At 48.2% G+C, this 20,752-nt stretch overlaps 2 protein-coding genes across 11 annotated transcripts in view; both read left to right on the top strand.

Moving 5' to 3' along the window:
- The window catches only part of GAL3ST1 (galactose-3-O-sulfotransferase 1), a 43,368-nt gene extending 33,168 nt beyond the window's left edge, over nucleotides 1-10,200 (top strand). For 8 of the 10 annotated variants that reach the window (XM_077920467.1, XM_077920468.1, XM_077920469.1 and 5 more), the window contains 2 exons: nucleotides 3,133-3,266; nucleotides 5,103-10,200. In XM_077920467.1, coding sequence (XP_077776593.1) covers nucleotides 3,142-3,266; nucleotides 5,103-6,246 — 1,269 coding nt within the window. In that variant the 5' untranslated portion in view covers nucleotides 3,133-3,141 and the 3' untranslated portion in view covers nucleotides 6,247-10,200. Of the gene's footprint in view, nucleotides 1-2,483; nucleotides 2,910-3,132; nucleotides 3,267-5,102 lie in introns of those variants that run through there. The other 2 variants (XM_077920461.1, XM_077920463.1) reach the window with 2 other exon arrangements.
- A 1,920-nt stretch (nucleotides 10,201-12,120) lies between these two features.
- LOC114586373 (zona pellucida sperm-binding protein 3-like) overlaps nucleotides 12,121-20,752 on the top strand; it is a 14,856-nt gene continuing 6,224 nt past the window's right edge. The window contains exons 1-5 of the mRNA XM_077920551.1: nucleotides 12,121-12,691; nucleotides 14,999-15,195; nucleotides 17,140-17,255; nucleotides 18,501-18,598; nucleotides 20,526-20,706. Of these exons, the coding sequence (XP_077776677.1) occupies nucleotides 12,619-12,691; nucleotides 14,999-15,195; nucleotides 17,140-17,255; nucleotides 18,501-18,598; nucleotides 20,526-20,706 (665 nt within the window). The 5' untranslated portion in view covers nucleotides 12,121-12,618. The remainder of the gene's footprint in view (nucleotides 12,692-14,998; nucleotides 15,196-17,139; nucleotides 17,256-18,500; nucleotides 18,599-20,525; nucleotides 20,707-20,752) is intronic.

Genomic DNA, 20,752 nt, shown 5'->3' with positions numbered 1-20,752 from the left:
CAATCCATGGTTTCAGGCAGGGGGCATTTCCAGCCCGACCTGGAGCTGCTGGGGATTGATCTACAGCTCTTGCTCTAAAAATAAAGTAAGATCCTAGTCCTCATGCTTCTGAGTAAAGAGCTGATTTAAATAGGGGCATAGGAAGTTGCCTTCTACTGAATCAGACCAGGTAGCTCATTATTGCCTGCCCTGACAGGCAGCAGTTCTCCAGGGTTTCAATCTCTTTCAGCCCTACCTGGAGATGCTGCTGGGGATTGGATTTTTGGACCTTCTGCATGCAAAGCAGATGCTCTACCACTGAGCTGCAACCCTCCCTTTGGCCATTTGGTGGTTGTGCAAGGGGCTGAGTCTCTAGCATTTGAACCAAGTGCCCTGTCATCACCCTCAAGAGTTTTGGGGTAGCAAGACTAGACCTCCATCTAAGAGATCCTTTTGAGAGCCGAGCTGGTGAAATAGACCACAAACCCCAAATAGAAACTGCATATAAAAAGTGTTCCATGCAGAAGTTCCTTCCATTACCCCAGCCTTTGCCACCCTGATGGCCTCCAGATGTTTTGGGTGGGGAGGGTGAAAGGACTCAGACCGCTTTGGCAGTCTCTTTGTCAATGAGGGCAAGGGCAGAGACAGTCACTGAAATAGTGGGGAATCAAACAGGAACAGTGAACTTCACTCAGCCCAGAACCCCAGAACAGAGAGGGAAGGTTGTGTGTGTATGACAGCCTCAACCTATGATGGCTACCTGCTCATGGCAAATGAGCGACCGGACACTTACCCACCACATGCAAGGACTAACATTTGCCTTGCTATGACTCAGCCAGCATTAAGGAAACCAGCCTTCGCCAACCTGGTGCTCTCCAGATGTGTTGAACTACAGCTCCCATCAGTCCCCCCTCCAGCCAACATGGCTGTATGAAGCTAAGGCTGATGGGAGCAAAGTCTGAGGCTGACAGAAGTTGTAGTCCCCAAAGTTAGACTCGGCTAGAAGGCATATTCTAGACCAGAGTATAACTGGTTAACTGCTTTAGCTGCTTTAACCTCGGTGAACTACAGCAACACCTTATACTTGGGGTTGCCTTGGAAACTTCAGGTGAGTGCCTGGCATCCCATGTGCTCTTGCTTGGCAGAGAGGGGAAGGCACCCAACAGTATCTTTAGTTGCCAGGCAAATAATAATAATTCTCTTCCCCCAGGTCTTTGGCTAATTAACAACTTAAGGCCCTTTAAAATGGCAGGGGGTAAAAAAATAAACACACGGAGGGCAGCAGGTTGAGGAAGGGTGTTTGGATACCCAGCGCTCCTTCAATCAGACCTTCCTGGCTGCGAGCCAGGGAGCAACCCATTTGCACTCTCTCCCAAAACTCTGCCTGCCTGCCTGCCTGCCTGCCGTGCCCATTGCCAGCTCTGCCACTGCAAGGCCCCAGGAAGTATGTCTCCTTGGCCTGACACAGAGGACAATGCTGCTGCATTGCAGACACTCACACACCGGGTGCTCAGGCATTCTCTCTGCCTCAGATAGGACCAGGCATTTGCTCCATCCAGCCACTGAAGCTCCTGGAGCAACTCTGAGGTCTGATTTCAGCAGACTCCTCCTGCGGACAGCAGGCAGGTGCTGTAGCCTTTTCATGTTTCACCTTTGCTCACTGCTAGCAAGGAGGTTGCTGAGCAAATTGTTAAGATAGACTAGAGGGAGGAGGGGTGTATGTCTGTGGTGTGTGTGTGTGTGTGTGTGTGTGTGTGTGTGTGTAGGATTTTTTTTTTGGGGGGGGAGCGCATTACAAAATAAGGAGCCCTATGGGATTGTGTGCTTTGTTTATTCTCTGGCTCAAATTTTTCCTGCCAGCCTTAACCAGATGAGAGGAACCTTAGACTCGGGGGCCAGGTCTGGCTCTCCAAGCCTCTCTATCTGGCCCTTGGAACTCTCACCAGGCCACACCCCTTCACTGGCTCTGCTTTGTACCCTCCTTGAGTGGTTATTGCACGACTGGAATGTGTCCTTGAACACCAGTAATGCCCCTTGCTTGCCCAGAGGCGGGTACGCAAGTGTGTGTAGAAGTTAAATTACTGCACAAAAGTAACATCCGCATCAATTGCCCCACTCACTTTTGCCTCCACCCTTGCCCACCACTGGCATGTGGCCCCCAGAAGGCTGCTGACCTTTAAAGCCCTAAACGGCCTCGGTCCTGTATACCTGAAGGAGTGTCTCCACCCCCATCGTTCAGCCCGGACACTGAGATCCAGCGCCATGGGCCTTCTGGCGGTTCCCTCATTGCGAGAAGTGAGGTTACAGGGAACCAGACATAGGGCCTTCTCGGTAGTGGCGCCCGCCCTGTGGAACGCCCTCCCTTCAGATGTGAAGGAAATAAGCAGCTATCCTATCTTTAAAAGACACCTGAAGGCAGCCCTGTTTAGGGAAGTTTTTAATATTTATTGCTGTCTTGTTTTTAACACTTGATTGGGAGCCGGCCAGAGTGGTTGAGGAAACTCAGCCAGATGGGCAGGGTATAAATGATAAATTATTATAATATTATTATTATATCTACGAGGGAATGTGGCCCTCGTTCTGAAAAAGGTCCCTTGCCTCTTCTCTTAATTAACCAAAGCTTGAAACCAGGGGTTAGGGAAATATAGTTAAGCAATCTGCCCGTGATTACAAGCCTCTTTGGTATGTGTTGGCGCTGACTCTTCTCCCTCCCACTTCAGTACCTGCAAGTTCAAGAGGAAGGTGTTCAGCAGGTGCCGAAGAGGCAACAGAGACGGGAGGGAGAGAATACCAAAGGGGAGCAGCCGCCGCCACACTACGTTGTATGGAATGGACCTCCTGCTAAGATGAAATCTACAGGAAACCCTCAGCAATCAGTTGGGTATATAAGGCGTGAGGGGATCTTTAGTTCAGAGACACCTTCCAGGCAGGTAAAGAAAACACTCGGGGTTCAAAGCAGTACCAGTGAAGGCTGTGGCCTGGGGTGAGTTCTGAGGGCCATATGCAAAGAGCCGGAGGTTCTCCACCCTCACCTCCCCGGTGTAGACAACACTTGAGACGAAAGGTTTTTCTTAGTATAAGGCAGCTTCTTGTGTTCTTGCTTCTAGGAATCTGCCCATGAATTCACTGCCCTTTTTCTGTTTTCCTTTTCAGGTGATCGCGATGGTGCATCAGGGGAAGAACTGGAAGTCCATGTGTAAGGGCCTCGTCCTGGGGACTCTCCTAACCAGCTTCATGCTGCTGCTGTACTCCTACGCCGTCCCACCCTTACAAGTCAGCATGACAGAGTGAGTGAGTCTGGTGCGCATAGGAGAAGACGTGTGGACCAAGAGACCATGAGCGGAACCACAGCCTGTTCTGCCTCCACTGAAAGGCTCTCAGAACAGAATAGATGCACAAAGGAGAGTGAAGGGATTGAGCCCTGATGTGGTAGAATGGACTGTACCACTTCAGGTGGCAGGTGGAGGGAGGGATCTGTTTTCTTTCTTTTGGGGGCATGCAGGAAAATTCCCTGCAAGTAGAAAACTTGACATATGTGGGGGCTGGGCAAGAAATGTTATCCTTGATATGCTAACTTTCTGTTTTCAAGGAACCGGGTTTTGTGTGTGGGAGGGTTAATGTTGGAAAGCACTGTACTGGTACAGTCCACTCTCCCACCGGTGAATATGTCCCTCTGGAATCTCCAATGTGGCGTCTGTAGCCTCAAAGCACCCTTGGTCACCCCTCGGTGCCCACCAAGGCCCTCTGCACCTCCCTTTTTTTTAGCAAACTACAGTTAAGAAAATGTGGTGAGCATGTATCTCTCTCGCACCACTCAGAGATTCTAGGGGTACCAGGCATACTTACTAGGGTCTGTGTTTCCTTTTAGAATAAGGAGGCACAGTGGAGTCTGTAGTGTTTTTATGATATATGGTTTATTTACACATATATACACAACCTGAGCCTACTATGGAGGGGTTCAGAGCATTAGCACCCCAAAAGGGCCCCTATACGTCTCTCATAGGCATAGCAGAGTTGGGTTTGCAAGCAGAGAAATCAGCCATGTTCTCTGTGTCTCTTTGTCACAGCCAGCTCACATGGTGCTCAGACCCCACTTCCTCTCTTTGCCAAACTGCTTGCCAAAATGGCACTTTTTCCTGTGTTTGGTTAAGTCATCCACTTGGAAATCCTAAACCCCTTTCATCTCTGCCCACCAACACACAACTGAAGGAGGAACCCCTCCTTCATTATATGGTATATCTTCACTCACTGTAACCCTGGAAACTTCCCCCTTCCAACTCTATGATTGACTTTTGCTAAATACCTAGAGCTCAAGGTCTCCTGCCTTGTTGATGGCTTTCTTTATGGGTTAATGGCTCTGCCTTTGCTCCATAATTGCCCATACCCAGGCCTTTCCCTGGTCAGGAAAACAAGTCCAGCCTGTATTTTTACACTTTTGAATTGTTGTTGTTGTTATTTATTAAAAAAAATTATACTGCCCTACACCTTCAGGTCTCAGAAAGGTTCAATGTTAAATCCACTGATTAAATTCCAACATTTACTAAAGCCAGGAATTAGGGGTTTGCTTAAATTCTAACCCCTTTACTTAATCCAGAGATTTTAGGGGAGTCTTGCCCCCCACAAACTTAAAACAATATATTTCAGGGGTCAGAGGTCATGGTAAAGAGGTGTATCTTGAGCATATGGTGAAAACTGTTTGATGAAGATACCAGATGCACCTCTGTGGGGAGGGAGTTCCACAATTCAGGGACTACCACAGAGAAAGTCCTCTCCTGGGCCACCATTCTCTGCACTTTGGAAGGTGGCAGAACTATCTCTGCAGATCTTAACACACAAAGATCTTGGTAGTGATGGAGATGGTCTTTCAGATATTTGTGGCCTAGGTCATTTAGGGATTTAAGTACTATTGAGAGCATCTTGAATTGGGCCCAGAACGCATTGGCAATCAGTTACCTCCTCTAGCAAACCACATTCAACTCTTGAAAATGAATGTCCAGTGGAAACTGGAAGCTAGAGGAAGGTCTGGGACCTTTGCCAAGCATAGCGCAGTCAAGGAAAATAGTGAGAAAGCTCCTTATGCATTCCTGGAGAGATCCTCATTGTCCACCTTGCTTTCCCCTTAGGGTCCCAATTCCCTACTCGTGCTCTTCCTACCCTTCCCAGGCTAGGCTGCTGGCTTTGGCCAACGGTAGCCACAGTCCACAGAAGTGTCATCCCAAGCTGGACATCATGTTCCTGAAGACCCACAAGACAGCCAGCAGCACCATAATCAACATCCTCTTCCGCTTTGGGGAGAAGCACCGCCTGAGGTTCGCCTTTCCCAGCGGACGCAATGACTTCTACTACCCCTCCTTCTTTGAGCGGAGTCAAGTGCAGGACTACCAGCCTGGCATGTGCTTCAACATCATCTGCAACCACATGCGCTTCCATTATGAGGAAGTGCGCAAGCTGCTACCAGCCGACACCATCTTTGTCACCGTGCTGCGGGACCCCGCCTACCTCTTTGAGTCCTCCTTCCACTATTTTGGGCGCCTCATTCCCATGACCTGGAAGTTGTCAGACGATGATAAGCTGGCCGAATTCCTGCAGGACCCTTGGCGTTACTATGATCCCAATGGATTTGGTGCACATTACCTCCAGAATCTCCTCTTCTTCGACTTGGGCTATGACAGTAGCATGAATGCCAACAGCCCTCTAGTTGAACAGTACATCCGTGAAGTGGACGAGCGTTTCCACCTGGTCATGCTGGTAGAGTACTTTGACGAGTCATTGGTGCTTCTGAAGGACTTGCTCTGCTGGGAGCTGGAAGACATCATCTACTTCAAGCTCAACGCCCGGAATGATTCCAGCATCTCTAGGCTGACGGACGAGCTCTACCAGAAGGCCACGGCCTGGAATCTCATAGACGCCAAACTCTACTATTACTTCAATGCCACCTTCTGGCGCAAGGTAGAAGCCTACGGGCGTGAGAGGATGGCCAGGGACGTGGCCAGGCTTCAGGAAGAGAATGAGAAGATGAAGAACATCTGCATTGACGGGGGCCGCCCGGTGGACGCCAGCGCCATCCAGGAATCCGGCATGCAACCGTGGCAGCCATTTGGCAAAAAGACCATCCTGGGCTACAATCTGAAAAAGAGGATCAACAAGAAGCACCGGAAGCTCTGCCGCAAGATGCTAACCCCTGAGATCCAGTACCTGACGGACCTGGGGGCCAACATCTGGGTCACCAAGCTGTGGAGCTGGGTGCGCGAGTTCCTCAAGTGGTAGGAGGGCCGCACAATCCCTGTTCCTGACAAACATGTGCCCCGTCCAAGAGAACAACCAGGTGCTTTCATTTTGGTCCTCCCAACCATCCGCCCCCCTACCCACACTTCTACTTTACCTTAGCTGGTCAGATACGGCTCCTGCTTGCCACCAGCCAATGCTTGAACTAGCCTCAGAATGAAAAGGGACAGCAAGCTTGAGCGGTTAAAAGGAGAAGAATGGCCAAGGCCAAGGGAAGGCATGATCAAATCATCCATTTGGGCCCAGGCTGTGCCAGGAGGGGGATGTTGCGGCACAGGCAAGGGCTGAAGTAGATGGGCCCCCACCACCCCTGGGTGCCATGCAGAGTCCAAACACTTGAGCCGGCCCCACTGTTTCAGCTGAGAGCAGAGCAAGCAGCCGCAGACAACGGCATCAGGACACCTCTGCCAATTTGCAGCATTTTGCTAACTCTTTAGAGCTCTGATTTTCTTCCTCTTGACTCTCGTTTCAAACTGCTGTGAACAGTGATGGATGAGCTGCCACCACCCTGCTTCCTGTGTCCTCCCGGTTGGGAGAAACTTGGGGGAAGTGGCTGCTTGTTTGTGCTTGTGTGGCTATTCGCACATGTATGTGTTTGCATGTATTGACAGATGCTCCTTTCTAAAGAAGGGAAGTCAACGCACGTGTAATTGGCTCACATCTGCAGGGATGGACAAAGGATGTGCTGGATGGGCAGCACGTTTCTGAACACGTGCGCGAAGACACAAATAGTGGACGTCTGTCTATGGGCATATCTATACCACGGACTTAAAACTAGTTAAATCAGGGGTAGCCAACACCTTGCCTCCAGATGTGGTTGGGCTGATAGGGAAATTCTGATGGGGGACGATGGAACCCAACAACATCTGGAGGGCACCACGTTGGCTAACCCCACGTTAAATAGTAATTCCCCTGAGAATCCAGGGCACTGTGATTCTGTGAGAGGGAGGCAGAGACCCTGGTTAGCATCCTCACTGTAGGAGAGCTCCCAGGGTGGTCACCCTCAGCAGTTAAATCAATAGCCAACGGCTATGCATGTGTAGTGTAGATATTGTCCATGCGGGGGACTGAAACATTACTGCGAACAGATTAACTGTGAACGAGTGTGTGTGTTTGTGTATGTTAATTGCACACGCAAGTCAAGCTCCAACACAAAGGTGGCGTTTCGCCCCTGCGTGTTGTTGGCAGTGCACTCCTAAGACTGAAACAGCCCAGTGTCTTTTGCTCCATGGGGGGGGGGTGATCGAGTGTGTTCCTTTGTGCACTGAAATCTGCCTCTGTTTCAGGATTGCGCAAGCCCCAATGCGTGAGAGGCAACAAGAAACTGTGGATTGCACTGACTCACCTGGCAGCGATAGACTGGACAGCAGCCTTTGCCCAACTGGGGCCCTCCAGAGGTTTGGCACCACAGCTCCCATCAGCCCCGGACGGCAACCACTGTCTGGGGCTGATGGGAGTTGTGGTGCAGAAAGAACATCAGGAGGGCCCAGGGTAGGCAAAGGCTGCTGTACAGAGTACATGAATGCCAGGATTGACACACTTCCTTTCCTTTTAGTTCTAGGAGAACCATCAAGGGCACCTTCGACTTTCTTAATCCTCTATAGGTGGGGAAAGATCAGCCATGTCCTTAGCAGATCCCTCTTTTAATCACATTCTGGTGCTTACAAATAGCTGCTTTGGAGGTATACAATAAAATGCCCAGTAAAACTGGGACTCGGGTTTGCCAGCAAAGGCTGCTCTTGGCATCTCTCTCTCTCTCTCTCTCTCTCTCTCTCTCTCTCTCTCTCTGTGTGTGTGTGTGTGTGTGTGTGTGTGTGTGGTTGGTTTCATCTGCTTATGCTGCCTCTCTTTTGCTCATAAAAACACTTTAAAAAAATTACTTAGCAGTTAGCAAGAAGTGGGGGGTGGGTGGGTTGTATTGTTTTTTTAAAAGCAGCTTCAGCAATGGGGCTGTTAGGACAGAAGGCACCACTAAGTATGGAGCTGAGCAAATGGCATGAGGGTTGAAATGCTCTCCATCCGCTGCCATCGCCAACCCAAGACACTCAAACCACAGTAAGCAACAAAGAAAAAGGCCACATTCCCACCATACATTTAAAGTGCTATGCTACTACTTTAAACAGTCATGGCTTTCCCCAGGTAATTCTGGCAGCTGTAGTTTGTTGCAGGCCCTGTTAGGAGACCCCTATTCCTCCTTGCAAAACTACAATTTCCAGAGCTCTCTTTGAAGAACGATTTATTGTTAAACCATGCTGAGAACTGTGGCTCTGGAATTGGGAATAGGGGGTCTCCTATCAACTCCTAGAATTCTTTGGGCGAAGCCATGCCTGTTTAAAATAGTATAATAACGCTTTAAATGTATGGTGCGAAGGTGACCAACCAAAAAGTGCCATGTCGCCCTAAACCCTCAGCCTCACGTGAGCAAAGGCTCTTGGGGAACATAAAACTATAGACCCTCTTGACGTATAGCTGGAAGACCTCAAGACTGCACGCCATACATACAAAGCACGTTCAACATTTAAAGCACAGGGCTTCCTGCAAAGAAGTAGTTTCTCCCCTATAGAGCTACAATTCCCAGCACCCTTAACAAACTACAGTTCCCATGATTCTTGAGGGGGGGAAGCCATGTGCTTTAAATGTATGGTGTGTTTACATTGTCAGTTAAAGGTCCTTGGGAGCTGAGTCATTTCAGACTGAGTGCTCCTCATCAACTCAGGTTGAATTCTCCACCCTGGAACACTACCTAGACAAACCCAATCTGTGCTGATGTACCTCTTTCTGCGATTATGGAGGCCTGGGACTCCGGCTGTGTACACACCACACATTGCAAGCACACGGCTTCCCCTAAAGAATTCTGGAGACCATAGTTTACCTATAACGGAGCCAGTATTCCCAGCACCCTGAACACCCTACTGTTTCCAGGATTCTTTTGAGAAAGCGCTGTGATTTCAATGTATGATGTGTGGATGTGACCTTTGTCATCATCTCCATCACCCAGCAGAGCCATTTTCCATACACCTCTGTGGGGTTGGTCCACAGGATGCAGAATGTCGCTTGTTGTCTTCCTCCAAACTTCCGCCGTCCCTGCCAGAGCTAATGTCCTCGCTGGTTGGAGGATCCTGGAGATTCTCTCCTCAAAGAGGAGGTGTCAGCGCTGACAAGCAACGGGATCTGATGAGGACTAGTGTGCTTAGAGGGAGGGCTCCACTCAGAATGCGAGAGGGGAATGGTGGGAGGGAGGAGGCTTCCCAGTTGCTGCTTCTCACTGCAACAAACAAACAAAACCAAACCCAGGAGAGGCGTCTGCCTACACACCATACATTTAAAGCACATGGCTTCCCCCAAAGAATTCTGGGAGCTGTAGATTACCCTTCGCAGTTCCCAGCACCCTTAACAACGTCCAGTTCCCAGAATTCTTTGGGAGAAGTCACGTGCTTTAAATGTGCACAAGTGAGTATTTCCACCACAGAGGAGTTGCTTAGGAACTGGGTGGTGCTAAAAGGCAACCAAAATGTGGGGAGTGTACTCAGAAGGGTACGGTGAGGGAGATCCTTTTGGGGCTCCCCCCTTTGCCCCATGTATGACTTCAGGGACAGCCAAGGTGGGGCCCTCCAGAAGCCATTGAACTTCAGCTGCTACCAGCACCTGCAGCCAGCAACCGTTAGGGATGATGGGAGTTGTAGACCAGTAACTCAAGGGCACCCTGTTGGCTACTGCTGGTCCTACTGTGACTGATAACAATAGTTCAGAACAGCATCACTTCCTGTCTGTCTCGCTCTCTCTGTGTATATATACCTACAAACACACACCATTAACTCAGTATAGATGTCTAATGTTCTCCACTTGTAAAGATGAGAAATTTTAAAAATCACTATAATTTTGTAAAATAATTATAATGTAAGGCTGTTTATAATACAAAGGTCTTTGAGCTGTTCAGACTCTTGATTCCTTTTCCCCCACTTGTAGTGGTGGGGTGGGTTGGGGTGTGGGTGTGGCGAAGGACCATGGCTCAGCGGTCCTGTCTGAAACCTTGGAGAGCTGCTGCCAGTCAGTGTAGACAATACTGAGCAGGATGGACCAATGAACCGACTCGGTATGAGGCAGCCTATGTGATACCAGCTAGCGAAGGAATTGCAGAGCAGTGTTTCTGGAGCTCAGCAGAGCCTATCTAGTGACATCATCACAGGAGAACCTCCCAACGGACAATTGTGTCCCATGAGAATCAGGACACTTCCAGGCATTTGCCATTTGTGGGGTCGGATTCAATCACATACTGGCGATTTCAGGGTGCACAACTGATGTTGAATTGGTGCTCTTCCACAATCAACCTGTCTCTTCGCCCCACCCCTCAAAACGAATGTGTTGTGATAAGGAAGGCAATGGGGAAAGGCACCGCAAAGTGCAGGACAATATTTGCTTGGTGTACCATTGTCTAACCTCCCCATGCACAAATCAAAACAAATGTTTCATAACTAGCCAACATAATCTTGCTGCAAACTTTTTGCAAGTAAATCAGGTTGAACGCTGGATAAACAATTTGTTGAGAAGCAACCCCAGTTGCTTAGGGGAGGTCCATTTGAATTTTCTGCCTCAGGCACCAAATTGCATTGCGCTGGTTCTGAGCAGCAGAGGAGGATGAGCAGAGACCGCTGGGCCAAGGGGGTGGATCAATGGGGAGAGTGGATCCACCCCATTCATATATTTAAAACACATCATCCAACACACATTTAAAGCACAGGATGTTGTTCTGTGCATTAAGATTCAGAAGCCCGTGTAAAATATACAAAGGTCCGGGTGACAGTCCTAAGCATGCATGCCATATGATCTCAAGCATTTCCACCCAGAAGTCATTCCTGCTGTGTTCCAGGCAGCTTACTCTCAAGTTAGTGCACTTACAATGGTGGCTTTATTAGGATGCAAAGTCTGCTGAACTCAGTGGTACATAAAATGTGTCGACCAGCTGAGTCCTCCTCCACAACTCCTCATCTGTATAAAGGCCTGTATTTGCATACATTTGCAGTTAAGTATGAAATGAGAATTAAAAGCACCTCTGAGCACATGTAGAGAGCCTTTCTCTCCTCACAGAGTAACTGCAGGCTTCTTGCTACTTACCACACATGCAGAATTAAAGAGCAAGGCTTTTTACACAGGTCTGGGCCTCTGGCACCTACACAACCCCTCAGTTTTCCTTGAGAACACAATAATCTATCTGGGAGTGAAGCTTCTCCAAGCTGATAGCTTACGGGGGTGTTTTGTACACCACCCAGAAATTCAAACCAGCCTTTCACCACTGCTAGAGTTGTCAACTGACCAGGCAGGGGGGGAGAGCATGAAGTTTGCTCTGTGCCTTTAATGCTGCTGTTGTGCTGTGAATATTGTTAGGTGACCCACACAGAGATAAGTGTCATCAGCTGCTAACATGTGCACATCAGAGTATTGTTAAAGACACAGTTACAGTGGCTGGTTGAAAAAGCTGGTGATTCTGCACAGCTCTGTATGGGCTGAAAGTATATTGCCCAGTTTTACTTGCTTTTATCATTGCAATAGTTTTATCTCTTTTTGTAATAACTGTATATATTACATTGCGACCTTATGCTGAAGAGTGGACAAGGAAGTTAATAATAAATAAAACAGATAATGCCATTGCTGTAACCATTGGGTCATCCTCCCCTTTAACAGGTTGCAGCTGGACTGCTAGTCCAGCTCTCTCACCCCTTTGGGTAGATACATGTTGCCAGCCCACCCATTAAAGCTGGTACATGGTGATAAAACTCAACAGTGCTTTTCTAACAGAACAAACCTGTTTTACCCAAAATGGGCTGTTTGCAACAAGAAAAGTGATTGTGGAGGGGGAAACAACATTTTACATCTGGTGTGCTCCCTCCACCGGTTTGGGAAATGGTATGTCCACTCGACTAACCACAATCCACATCAATCCTAGATGTGTTTTGTTGTTTTAAATGAAATGTGCTACATTTTGATGCATTCCTCCCCAAACCCACTTAAATCTGAATTGGAAAAAGTTAGCTGCATTTTAAGCCTGTAATGTGCACATAGACTAAGTCTAACCATTTGATGGGGGTGGCATCCAGCTTTTGCACACACAAACACTCAGCCAACAGAAGAGCTCAGATGCCCTTTTATCACCAGTGTCTTCAGCGATTACCTCTGGGGAAGGTTGCTCCCTTCCTGATGGAGAGGGAGGCTGATCAAAAGGAATCCTCAGCACCTGTGCCCTAGGAAAGTAGCTCAAGCCGCCCCCAGAAGGTGGGAGCAGGTATAAACAGGTGCTTCAGAGTAAGCTGAAAGGCTGGTGTCTACCTTCTTTCTGAACTGGAAGCCGAGAGCGTCAATATGCAGTTGCAGAAGAGGAGCTTGGTGGCATTTGCCTGGAGTTTGGTGGTTGCTTCTGCTGCTGCTCAGAGTGGTAAGTTGCATCATCTTTTCTCCTGCAAATTGCATTTCTCTCCTTGCATTGGGAAGGGCTGCTGGGCTTGCATCTCCTTTGCTGTGGGTCTTGAGGCTTGAGGGGGGTGACCATGGGTATCTCTTCTTACTCTCTGCCCTCTACAAGCCTCTGAGGGAGGCTTATGTTGGAAACAATAGGGCTGAGGCCTTCCAGTGGCCAATGTGGGCTGAGAAGGCACTTGAACCCAGAACTGTCCCTCTCCTACCCTTGCATCTAGACCTGTTTTGTTCCTGCATTTCAAAATATCGTTATGGCATTATTATTGCATTTATACCCTATCTACAAAAGTACACAGGGCAGCTTACCTAAAATCTATAAACCAATACAGTGGTACCTCAGGTTAAGTACTTAATTCATTCCAGAGGTCCATACTCAACCTGAAACTGTTCTTAACCCGTTCTTAGCACCACTTTAGCTAATGGGGCCTCCCACCGCCGCCGCTGCACGATTTCTGTTCTCATCCTGAAGCAAAGTTCTTAACCTGAAGCACTATTTCTGGGTTAGCGGAGTCTGTAACCTGAAGCGTATGTAACCTGAGGTACCACTGTATTTAAAAAGCAACATCCACATTTTTGGGGGCGGGGTGCACATTACAAAATAAGGAGCCCTATGGGATTGTGTGCTTTGTTAATTCTCTGGCTCAAATTTTTCCTGCCAGCCTTAACCAGATGAGAGGAACCTTAGACTCGGGGGCCAGATCTGGCTCTCCAAGCCTCTCTATCTGGCCCTTGGAACTCTCGCCATGCCACACCCCTTCACTGGCCCTGCTTTGTACCCTCCTTGAGTGGTTATTGCACGACTGGAATGTGTCCTTGAACACCAGTAATGCCCCTTGCTCGCCCAGAGGCGGGTATGCAAGTGTGTGTAGAAATTAAATTATTGCACAAAGGTAACCTCCGCATGGTGGCACTGTGGGTAAAAGCCTCAGCGCCTAGGGCTTGCCGATCGAAAGGTTGGCGGTTCGAATCCCCGCGGCGGGGTGCGCTCCCGTTGTTCAGTCCCAGCGCCTGCCAACCTAGCAGTTCGAAAGCACCCCCGGGTGCAAGTAGATAAATAGGGACCGCTTACTAGCGGGAAGGTAAACGGCGTTTCCGTGTGCGGCTCTGGCTCGCCAGAGCAGCGATGTCACGCTGGCCACGTGACCCGGAAGTGTCTCCGGACAACGCTGGCCCCCGGCCTCTTGAGTGAGATGGGCGCACAACCCTAGAGTCTGTCAAGACTGGCCCGTATGGGCAGGGGTACCTTTACCTTTTTAACCTCCGCATCCATTGGACTGCTCACTTTTGTCTCCACACTTGCCCACCACTGGCATGTGGCCCCCAGAAGGGTATCTACGAGGGAATGTGGCCCTCGTTCTGAAAAAGGTTCCTTGCCTCTTCTCTTAACCAAGGCTTGAAACCAGAGTCTGAGGCTGTTTCTAGCAATTAGGAGGAGGAATCTCATCAGCCTTCCCTGTGGTTAGCACTGATGCAACAGGGAACTGTGGTTAAGAGTAGCGGCGTAGAGTGAAATTCAAAGACTATTCAGCTAAATATGTTAAGATAATTTAATTGGAAAAGCTTGCAAATACCAGATAGGCTTAGGATTTAAATATGTAATGTTAGAGATTAATCTGTTTAAAGTTAGAATAGAAAGATGGTAAGTGATTAAGTTAATTTTATGAGAAAATTGGTTTTGGAAAACTGTTAAAACACGAACCACACGCCTTCTGAATAGTTTCTATCCAAGAGCTCTGATTGCACTAAATAATGATCTCAGGGCCAGTTGCAAGAAATAGCAAGCAGGGAGTAGGAAGGAATGAGATAGGTTTTAGGTTATGTTATGCCTTTAATAGGTTATGTTATATTCTGGATTATGTTATGTTTTTATAGATTATGTCTGAATAGGATGAGAGTGTTGGAGATACGTGCAAATGTGTATGTGAACCCGGTCTTTGGGTGGGTGTTTGATTTTCGTTGTTGTGTATACTGTGTATATACGGACAATGACAATAAATTTATCTAAAAAAAATCTAAAAATCTATCTAAAATGATAATACACTGAAATTCAACTAGGGGGATTTGAGGAAGTCACTTAACAATGTTACTAAGATTGGTTTAAATACAGTTGAGATTTTTGTTTGTTTGTTTGTTTTTGGAAAATCAATAAAAAAAATTGGGGGAAAAAGAGTAGCGGGGTAGAGGCCCAGCTCTTTCCTACAACCTGCCTGTGATTACAAGCCTGTTATGTATCTGTCTGCTCTGACTCTTCTCCCTCCCACCGCAGTACCTGCACCTTCCATGCCCTATAAATGCAACAGGACCAACATCCATCTAGTGGTCAAGATGGACCCTTGGGACACAGGTCTCAGGCTGGAACCACAATATCTGCACCTTGGTCGCTGCTCCCCTTCCTTTGAGGACAACCGGCAGGGCTTCTTCCACTTCCAGTACCACTTTAAGGAATGTGGCTTTGCACGGCTGGTGAGTTTCTGAGGGGCCAGGATTTTGCAGGCTGCTGTGATGACTTGCCGGTCACTCAGGAGGCGGCTGAAGAACGTTGCTCGTAGGGCGGAAGGTAGGGAGCCCAACAGTAAGGCAAAGGTAAAGGGACCCCTGACTGTTAGGTCCAGTCGTGACCGACTCTGGGGTTGCGGCGCTCATCTCGCTTTATTGGCCAAGGGAGCCAGCGTACAGCTTCCGGGTCATGTGGCCAGCATGACTAAGCTGCTTCTGGCGAACCAGAGCAGCACACGGAAACGCCGTTTACCTTCCCGCTGGAGCGGTACCTATTTATCTACTTGCACTTTGACGTGCTTTCGAACTGCAAGGTTGGCAGAAGCAGGGACCGAGCAACGGGAGCTCATCCCATTGCGGGGATTGGTGGCGCCAAAGCCAATGTCAGAATGAGTTAACAATTTTTTGTTTTGTGCTCCTCCTCCTCCTTTCCCCTGTGAATTCTAAAAAGGTAACACTGAGAATAAGGAGGCGGAAGGGGAACTCCAAGTCAGCCTCTGGGACTAGCTGTGAGTAAGAAGGCAGGCAGCTGGCAGCTGGCTGAGGACAGACTGAGGTTGGTGGGGCAATGCCCCCTTTGTCCTAATGGACCAGCCTCCATTGAATGAACTGCAGGACAGTTCCTCATTGAGGTTTGGAGAGAAATGCCCTGAAGCTTCTCTGTGTCTCAAGAACTGAAGCGGGCTCCCATTTCAAGGTGGGTATATTACTTCCACAGGGACGCGGGTGGCGCTGTGGGTTAAAGCGCAGAGCCTAGGACTTGCCGATCAGAAGGTCGGCGGTTCAAATCCCCGCAATGCGGTGAGCTCCCGTTGCTCAGTCCCTGCTCCTGCCAACCTAGTAGTTCGAAAGCACGTCAAAGTGCAAGTAGATAAATAGGTACCGCTCTGGCGGGAAGGTAAATGGTGTTTCCGTGCGCTGCTCTGGTTTGCCAGAAGCGGCTTAGTCATGCTGGCCACATGACCCGGAAGCTGTACGCTGGCTCCCTTGGCCAGTAAAGCGAGATGAGCGCCGCAACCCCAGAGTCGGTCACGACTGGACCTAGTGGTAAGGGGTCCCTTTACCTTTACCTATGTTACTTCCATAGTAAAAGCCTGTCGTCTATGCATTGCCAAAAAGAGGAAACGGGGGGGGGGGGGCTTGAAGGGCAAACATTTGAGTAATAAACTTTGCATATGCTGAATTAAGGACAACAATAATAATTACCGGTAATAATAATAATTTATTATTTGTACCACACCCATCTGGTTGGGTTTCCCCAGCCACTCTGGGCAGCTCCCAGTGGAATATTAAAAACACGATAAGACATCAAACATTACAAATTTCCCTAAACAGGGCATTATCATTTATTTCATCTTTGAATTACTTTCCATGAGGCATTGATTTGCAATACAATAACCTATATTAAACAGTTTAAAATAATTGCAAAGCTAAAAATTAAAAATACAAAATGGGCTGCGTTAAAATAAATTTACATATCTAGATGCAAAGTCAGAAATTTTGACAACTGCCTTCTCTTTCATACCATACATTTAAGCATCACATTTCCACTTTAAATAGTCATGGCTTCCCATAAAGTATTTTGGGAACTGTAGTTTATTAAGGGTGCTGGGAGTTGTGAAGAGACCCCCTATTCCCCCTCGCAGAACTACAATTCCCAGAGTTCCCTGGGAAGAGAGGTTGAGCGTTAAGCCATTCTAGCTGTTGTAGCTCTGAGAGGGGAATTTGGGGGAAGTTGGGGTCTCCTAGCAACTCTTGGCACCCTTCATGAACTACAGCTCCCAGAATTTTTAGGGGAAGTCACGACTGCTTAACGCGGTATGATGCTGCTTTCAGCGTATGGTGTGAATGTGGGCTTTGGCTGAGCATCCATTATCTGGATGCTAACGTCTCAGTTTTTTATTCTTGCAGATCTGTGGTGCAATGGTAGAGTATTCTAGTAGCCTGGTCTACAGGCCGCCATCCACCCGGTCCGATCTCTACAGCAGGAGCCCTTTCATGGAGAGGATTAACTGTACAGATTATGAGTAAGCACTGCATGTGTGGACATGGGAAAGGCAATTTGGGGTGAAGAGGATGGATGTCAGAAGTGGAGCTGAAGTTGTGAATCCAAACACGTCTCTGTTAAGAGTTCAGCTGTGGGAGGAATGTTCCTGTAAAGTTTTTTCCCCCTTTTGCAGCAGAAATCTGCTAAGAATATATGTACAGTCTGATATCTGCAGAAAAAAATAATCTCATATAGTAGTTCTTAAAAGCATGCGGGTTACTTCCTTGGAGCAGGAGGGGGGACAAATTAATAATAATAATTAATAATAATTAATATATTATTTCTATCCTGCCCATCTGGCTGGGTTTCCCAAGCCACTCTGGGCGGCTTCCAACCAAAGAATAAAAATACATTAAAACATCAGTCATTAAAACTTCCCTTAACAGGGCTGCCTTCAGATGTTTTCTAAATGTCATATAGTTGTTTATTTCCTTGACATCTGGTGGGAGGGCGTTCCACAGGGCGGGTGCCACCACCGAGAAGGCCCTCTGCCTGGTTCCCTGTAACCTCGCTTCTCGAAGGGCGGGAAATGCCAGAAGGCCCTCAGAGCTGGACCTCAGTGACTTGAGGCTGCCATCTTATACACAGCTGGGATTGGAGGGTGCCAGGTCAAGGAAGGGTGACTTGGGGCATGTTTGGAAGATTTCTCAGAATGGTAGTGTTGTCAGGGTCCCCTGCAATACAGGAATCTCAGCAAAAGAAGCCATCCTGCCTCTGTTTTAAAACCTCCAAGAGAGTCCACCAGCTTCTGAGGTACAGTGGTACCTTGGGTTAAGAACTTAATTCGTTCTGGAGGTCTGTTCTTAACCTGAAACTGTTCTTAACCAGAAGCACCACTTTAGCTAATGGGGCCTCCTGCTGCCGCTGCACGATTTCTGTTCTCATCCTGAAGCAAAGTTCTTAACCCAAGGTAATATTTCTGGGTTAGCGGAGTCTGTAACCTGCAGCGTATGTAACCTGAAGTGTCTGTAACCTGAGGTACCACTGTAGTTCTAGTCCACCGTTTGAACAGTTCTTAACCTCAGAAAGTTCTTCCTAATGTTTAATTAAAATATGCAAGTGAATTGTAAGGCTCCCATAATGAAAATAAGCCCAGTTGCGCTGCGACTTGAAACTTCGAAGTGGTGAATGCACAGCGCCTATCTCATCGCTTCACTCCCCTAGTCCACAGTGAGGTGGCTCGCTGTAACACTCGCAAGGAGAGACTGACTCTCTTCTCTTCCAGCGCAGGGCGCTTGACGACTCCTCCTCCACAAGTGACAACGGTCACCGGCCATCTTTCTGCTTCCAGTGGGCTAATGTTCACCGGCACTTTAATGAATGGTAGGCAACAGGATCCAGCTGGGTGGGGTGGGGGTGGGGAGGCTCACAGTAGGCGGAGCTAGATGCATTGATAGGTGGAGCCAATGATAGGCGCAGCCTCCTAATTCCGGTGGCATGTGTGATCGAACTGTGATAATTCTGCCTGGTTGCTGGATGGAGAAGTATAATACTCTCTGGGAGGCATCTGGTTAAACTTTACTTGGAGCAGGCACCCTGAAATGAACAGATCTAACTTAGATCCCCTCTGTATTATTATATTAATATTATATATTAAAACCCTCTGGTTTTAACCTTTAAAGCCCTATACGGCCTAGGACCCTCGTACCTACGGGACCGCCTCTCCTGGTATGTCCCACAGAGAAATCTACGGTCTGCAAATAAAAACATCCTAAAGATCCCAGGCCACAAAGAGGTTAGGCTGGCCTCAACGAGAGCCAGGGCCTTCTCGGTCGCGGCTCCAATCTGGTGGAACGCTCTGTCACAAGAGACTAGGGCCCTGCAGGACCTGACATCCTTCCGCAGGGCCTGCAAGACAGAGCTGTTCCACCAGGCCTTTGGTCAGGGCGCAGCCTGACCCCCTCCTCTGGCAATCGGCAATCTGCACAGAATTTGGCTTGATGGTTGCCATTAATTTGATTTTAATTTGATTTAATTAATTTTATAATGAATGTTTTTAGAATGTCGGACTATTTTGATTGTTGTTAGCCGCCCTGAGCCCAGCTTTGGCTGGGGAGGACGGGATATAAATAAAATTTATTATTATTATTATTATTATTATTATTATTATTATTATTATTATATACATTTAGAGCAGTATCGTACCACTTTAAATAGCTGTGGCTTCTCCCAGAGAGTTCAGGGAACTGTAGTTCAGCATGCTGAGAGTTGTTAAGAAGGACCTTCATTTCCCTCCCCGAACTGCAGTTTCCAAGAGTTCCCTGGGAAGAGAAGATGATTGTTCAACAAGCCTGAGAATTGTAGCTTTGGGAGGGAAATGGGAGTCTTCAAATTATGCTTGGCACCTTTAACAAACTACAGCTCCCAAGATTCTCTGGAGGAAACCATTGCCTTTTAAAGTGAAGAGTCGGTGTGGTGCAATGTTGGAGTCTGGTTAGAGTGCCTGACCAGGACCTGAGAGACCAGGCTGTGAATGCTTACTTGGCCGTGAGTCTCACTGGGTGACCCTGGGCCAGTCTCTGCCTAAATGCAATAATAATAATAATAATATAATTAATAAATAAATATTTTATTTATATCCCACCCTCCCCAGCCGAAGCCAGGCTCAGAGCGGCTAACAACAGTAAAATAATACAGCATTGTAAAACCAATTCATTATAAAATCAGTTCAAATCAAATTAATGGCAACCATTGGGCCAGAGTTCTGTGAGGATTACCAAAGGAGGGGGTCAGGCTGTGCCTTGGCCAAAGGCCTGGTGGAACAGCTCTGTCTTGCAGGCCCTGTGGAAAGATGTCAAGTCCCGCAGGGCCCTAGTCTCTTGTGACAGAGCGTTCCATCAGATCGTGGCCACAGCCAAAAAAGCCCTGGCTCTGGTTGAGGCCAGCCTAACCTCTCTGTGGCCTGGGACCTCCAAGATGTTTTTGTTTGAAGACTGTAAGGTCCTCCGTGGGACATACCAGGAGAGGCGGTCCCGTAGGACATGTAATAAGAGTGCTATAAATGTATTGTGCAGATTGGGCCTTCGTAATGTCCATTAATTCCAGCGGGTCTGCTCATGAGCAGTTGAATGCCACTCTCTGAGTTGCATCTGGGGAAATATAGCCAGCTGTAGAAAGAGTCTTGCCCTTTGTTCCACCTTGCTCTGCCCACCCCTGGCATGTGCCCACCCTCAGAGGGTTCCCCCAAGAGAATGCAGGAAACTGTTTACCCTCGTTGCTCCTAAAAGTGCTGCCTCTTCTGTCTTTGCAGAGGACTTCAGCGCCCCCTCATCCTCCAGCACCTTCACCCTGGGCTCTCAGATCCACATTCAGTTTGCTGTACAGCGTTCCTTCCACCAGCCTTTGCAGGTTTTTGTGGACGAGTGTGTGGCTGCCACAACTCCAGACCTGAGCACATCGCCCCAGAGTTACGTCGTCATTGCAAACCATGGGTGAGTCTGTACTGGGGGGTTTTGAGTTCTGTGGATGGAAGGGGAA

Source organism: Podarcis muralis, chromosome 16, assembly GCF_964188315.1.
Source record: "Podarcis muralis chromosome 16, rPodMur119.hap1.1, whole genome shotgun sequence".
Lineage (NCBI taxonomy): Eukaryota > Metazoa > Chordata > Lepidosauria > Squamata > Lacertidae > Podarcis > Podarcis muralis.
This window is presented reverse-complemented; position numbering and strand designations above follow the sequence as displayed.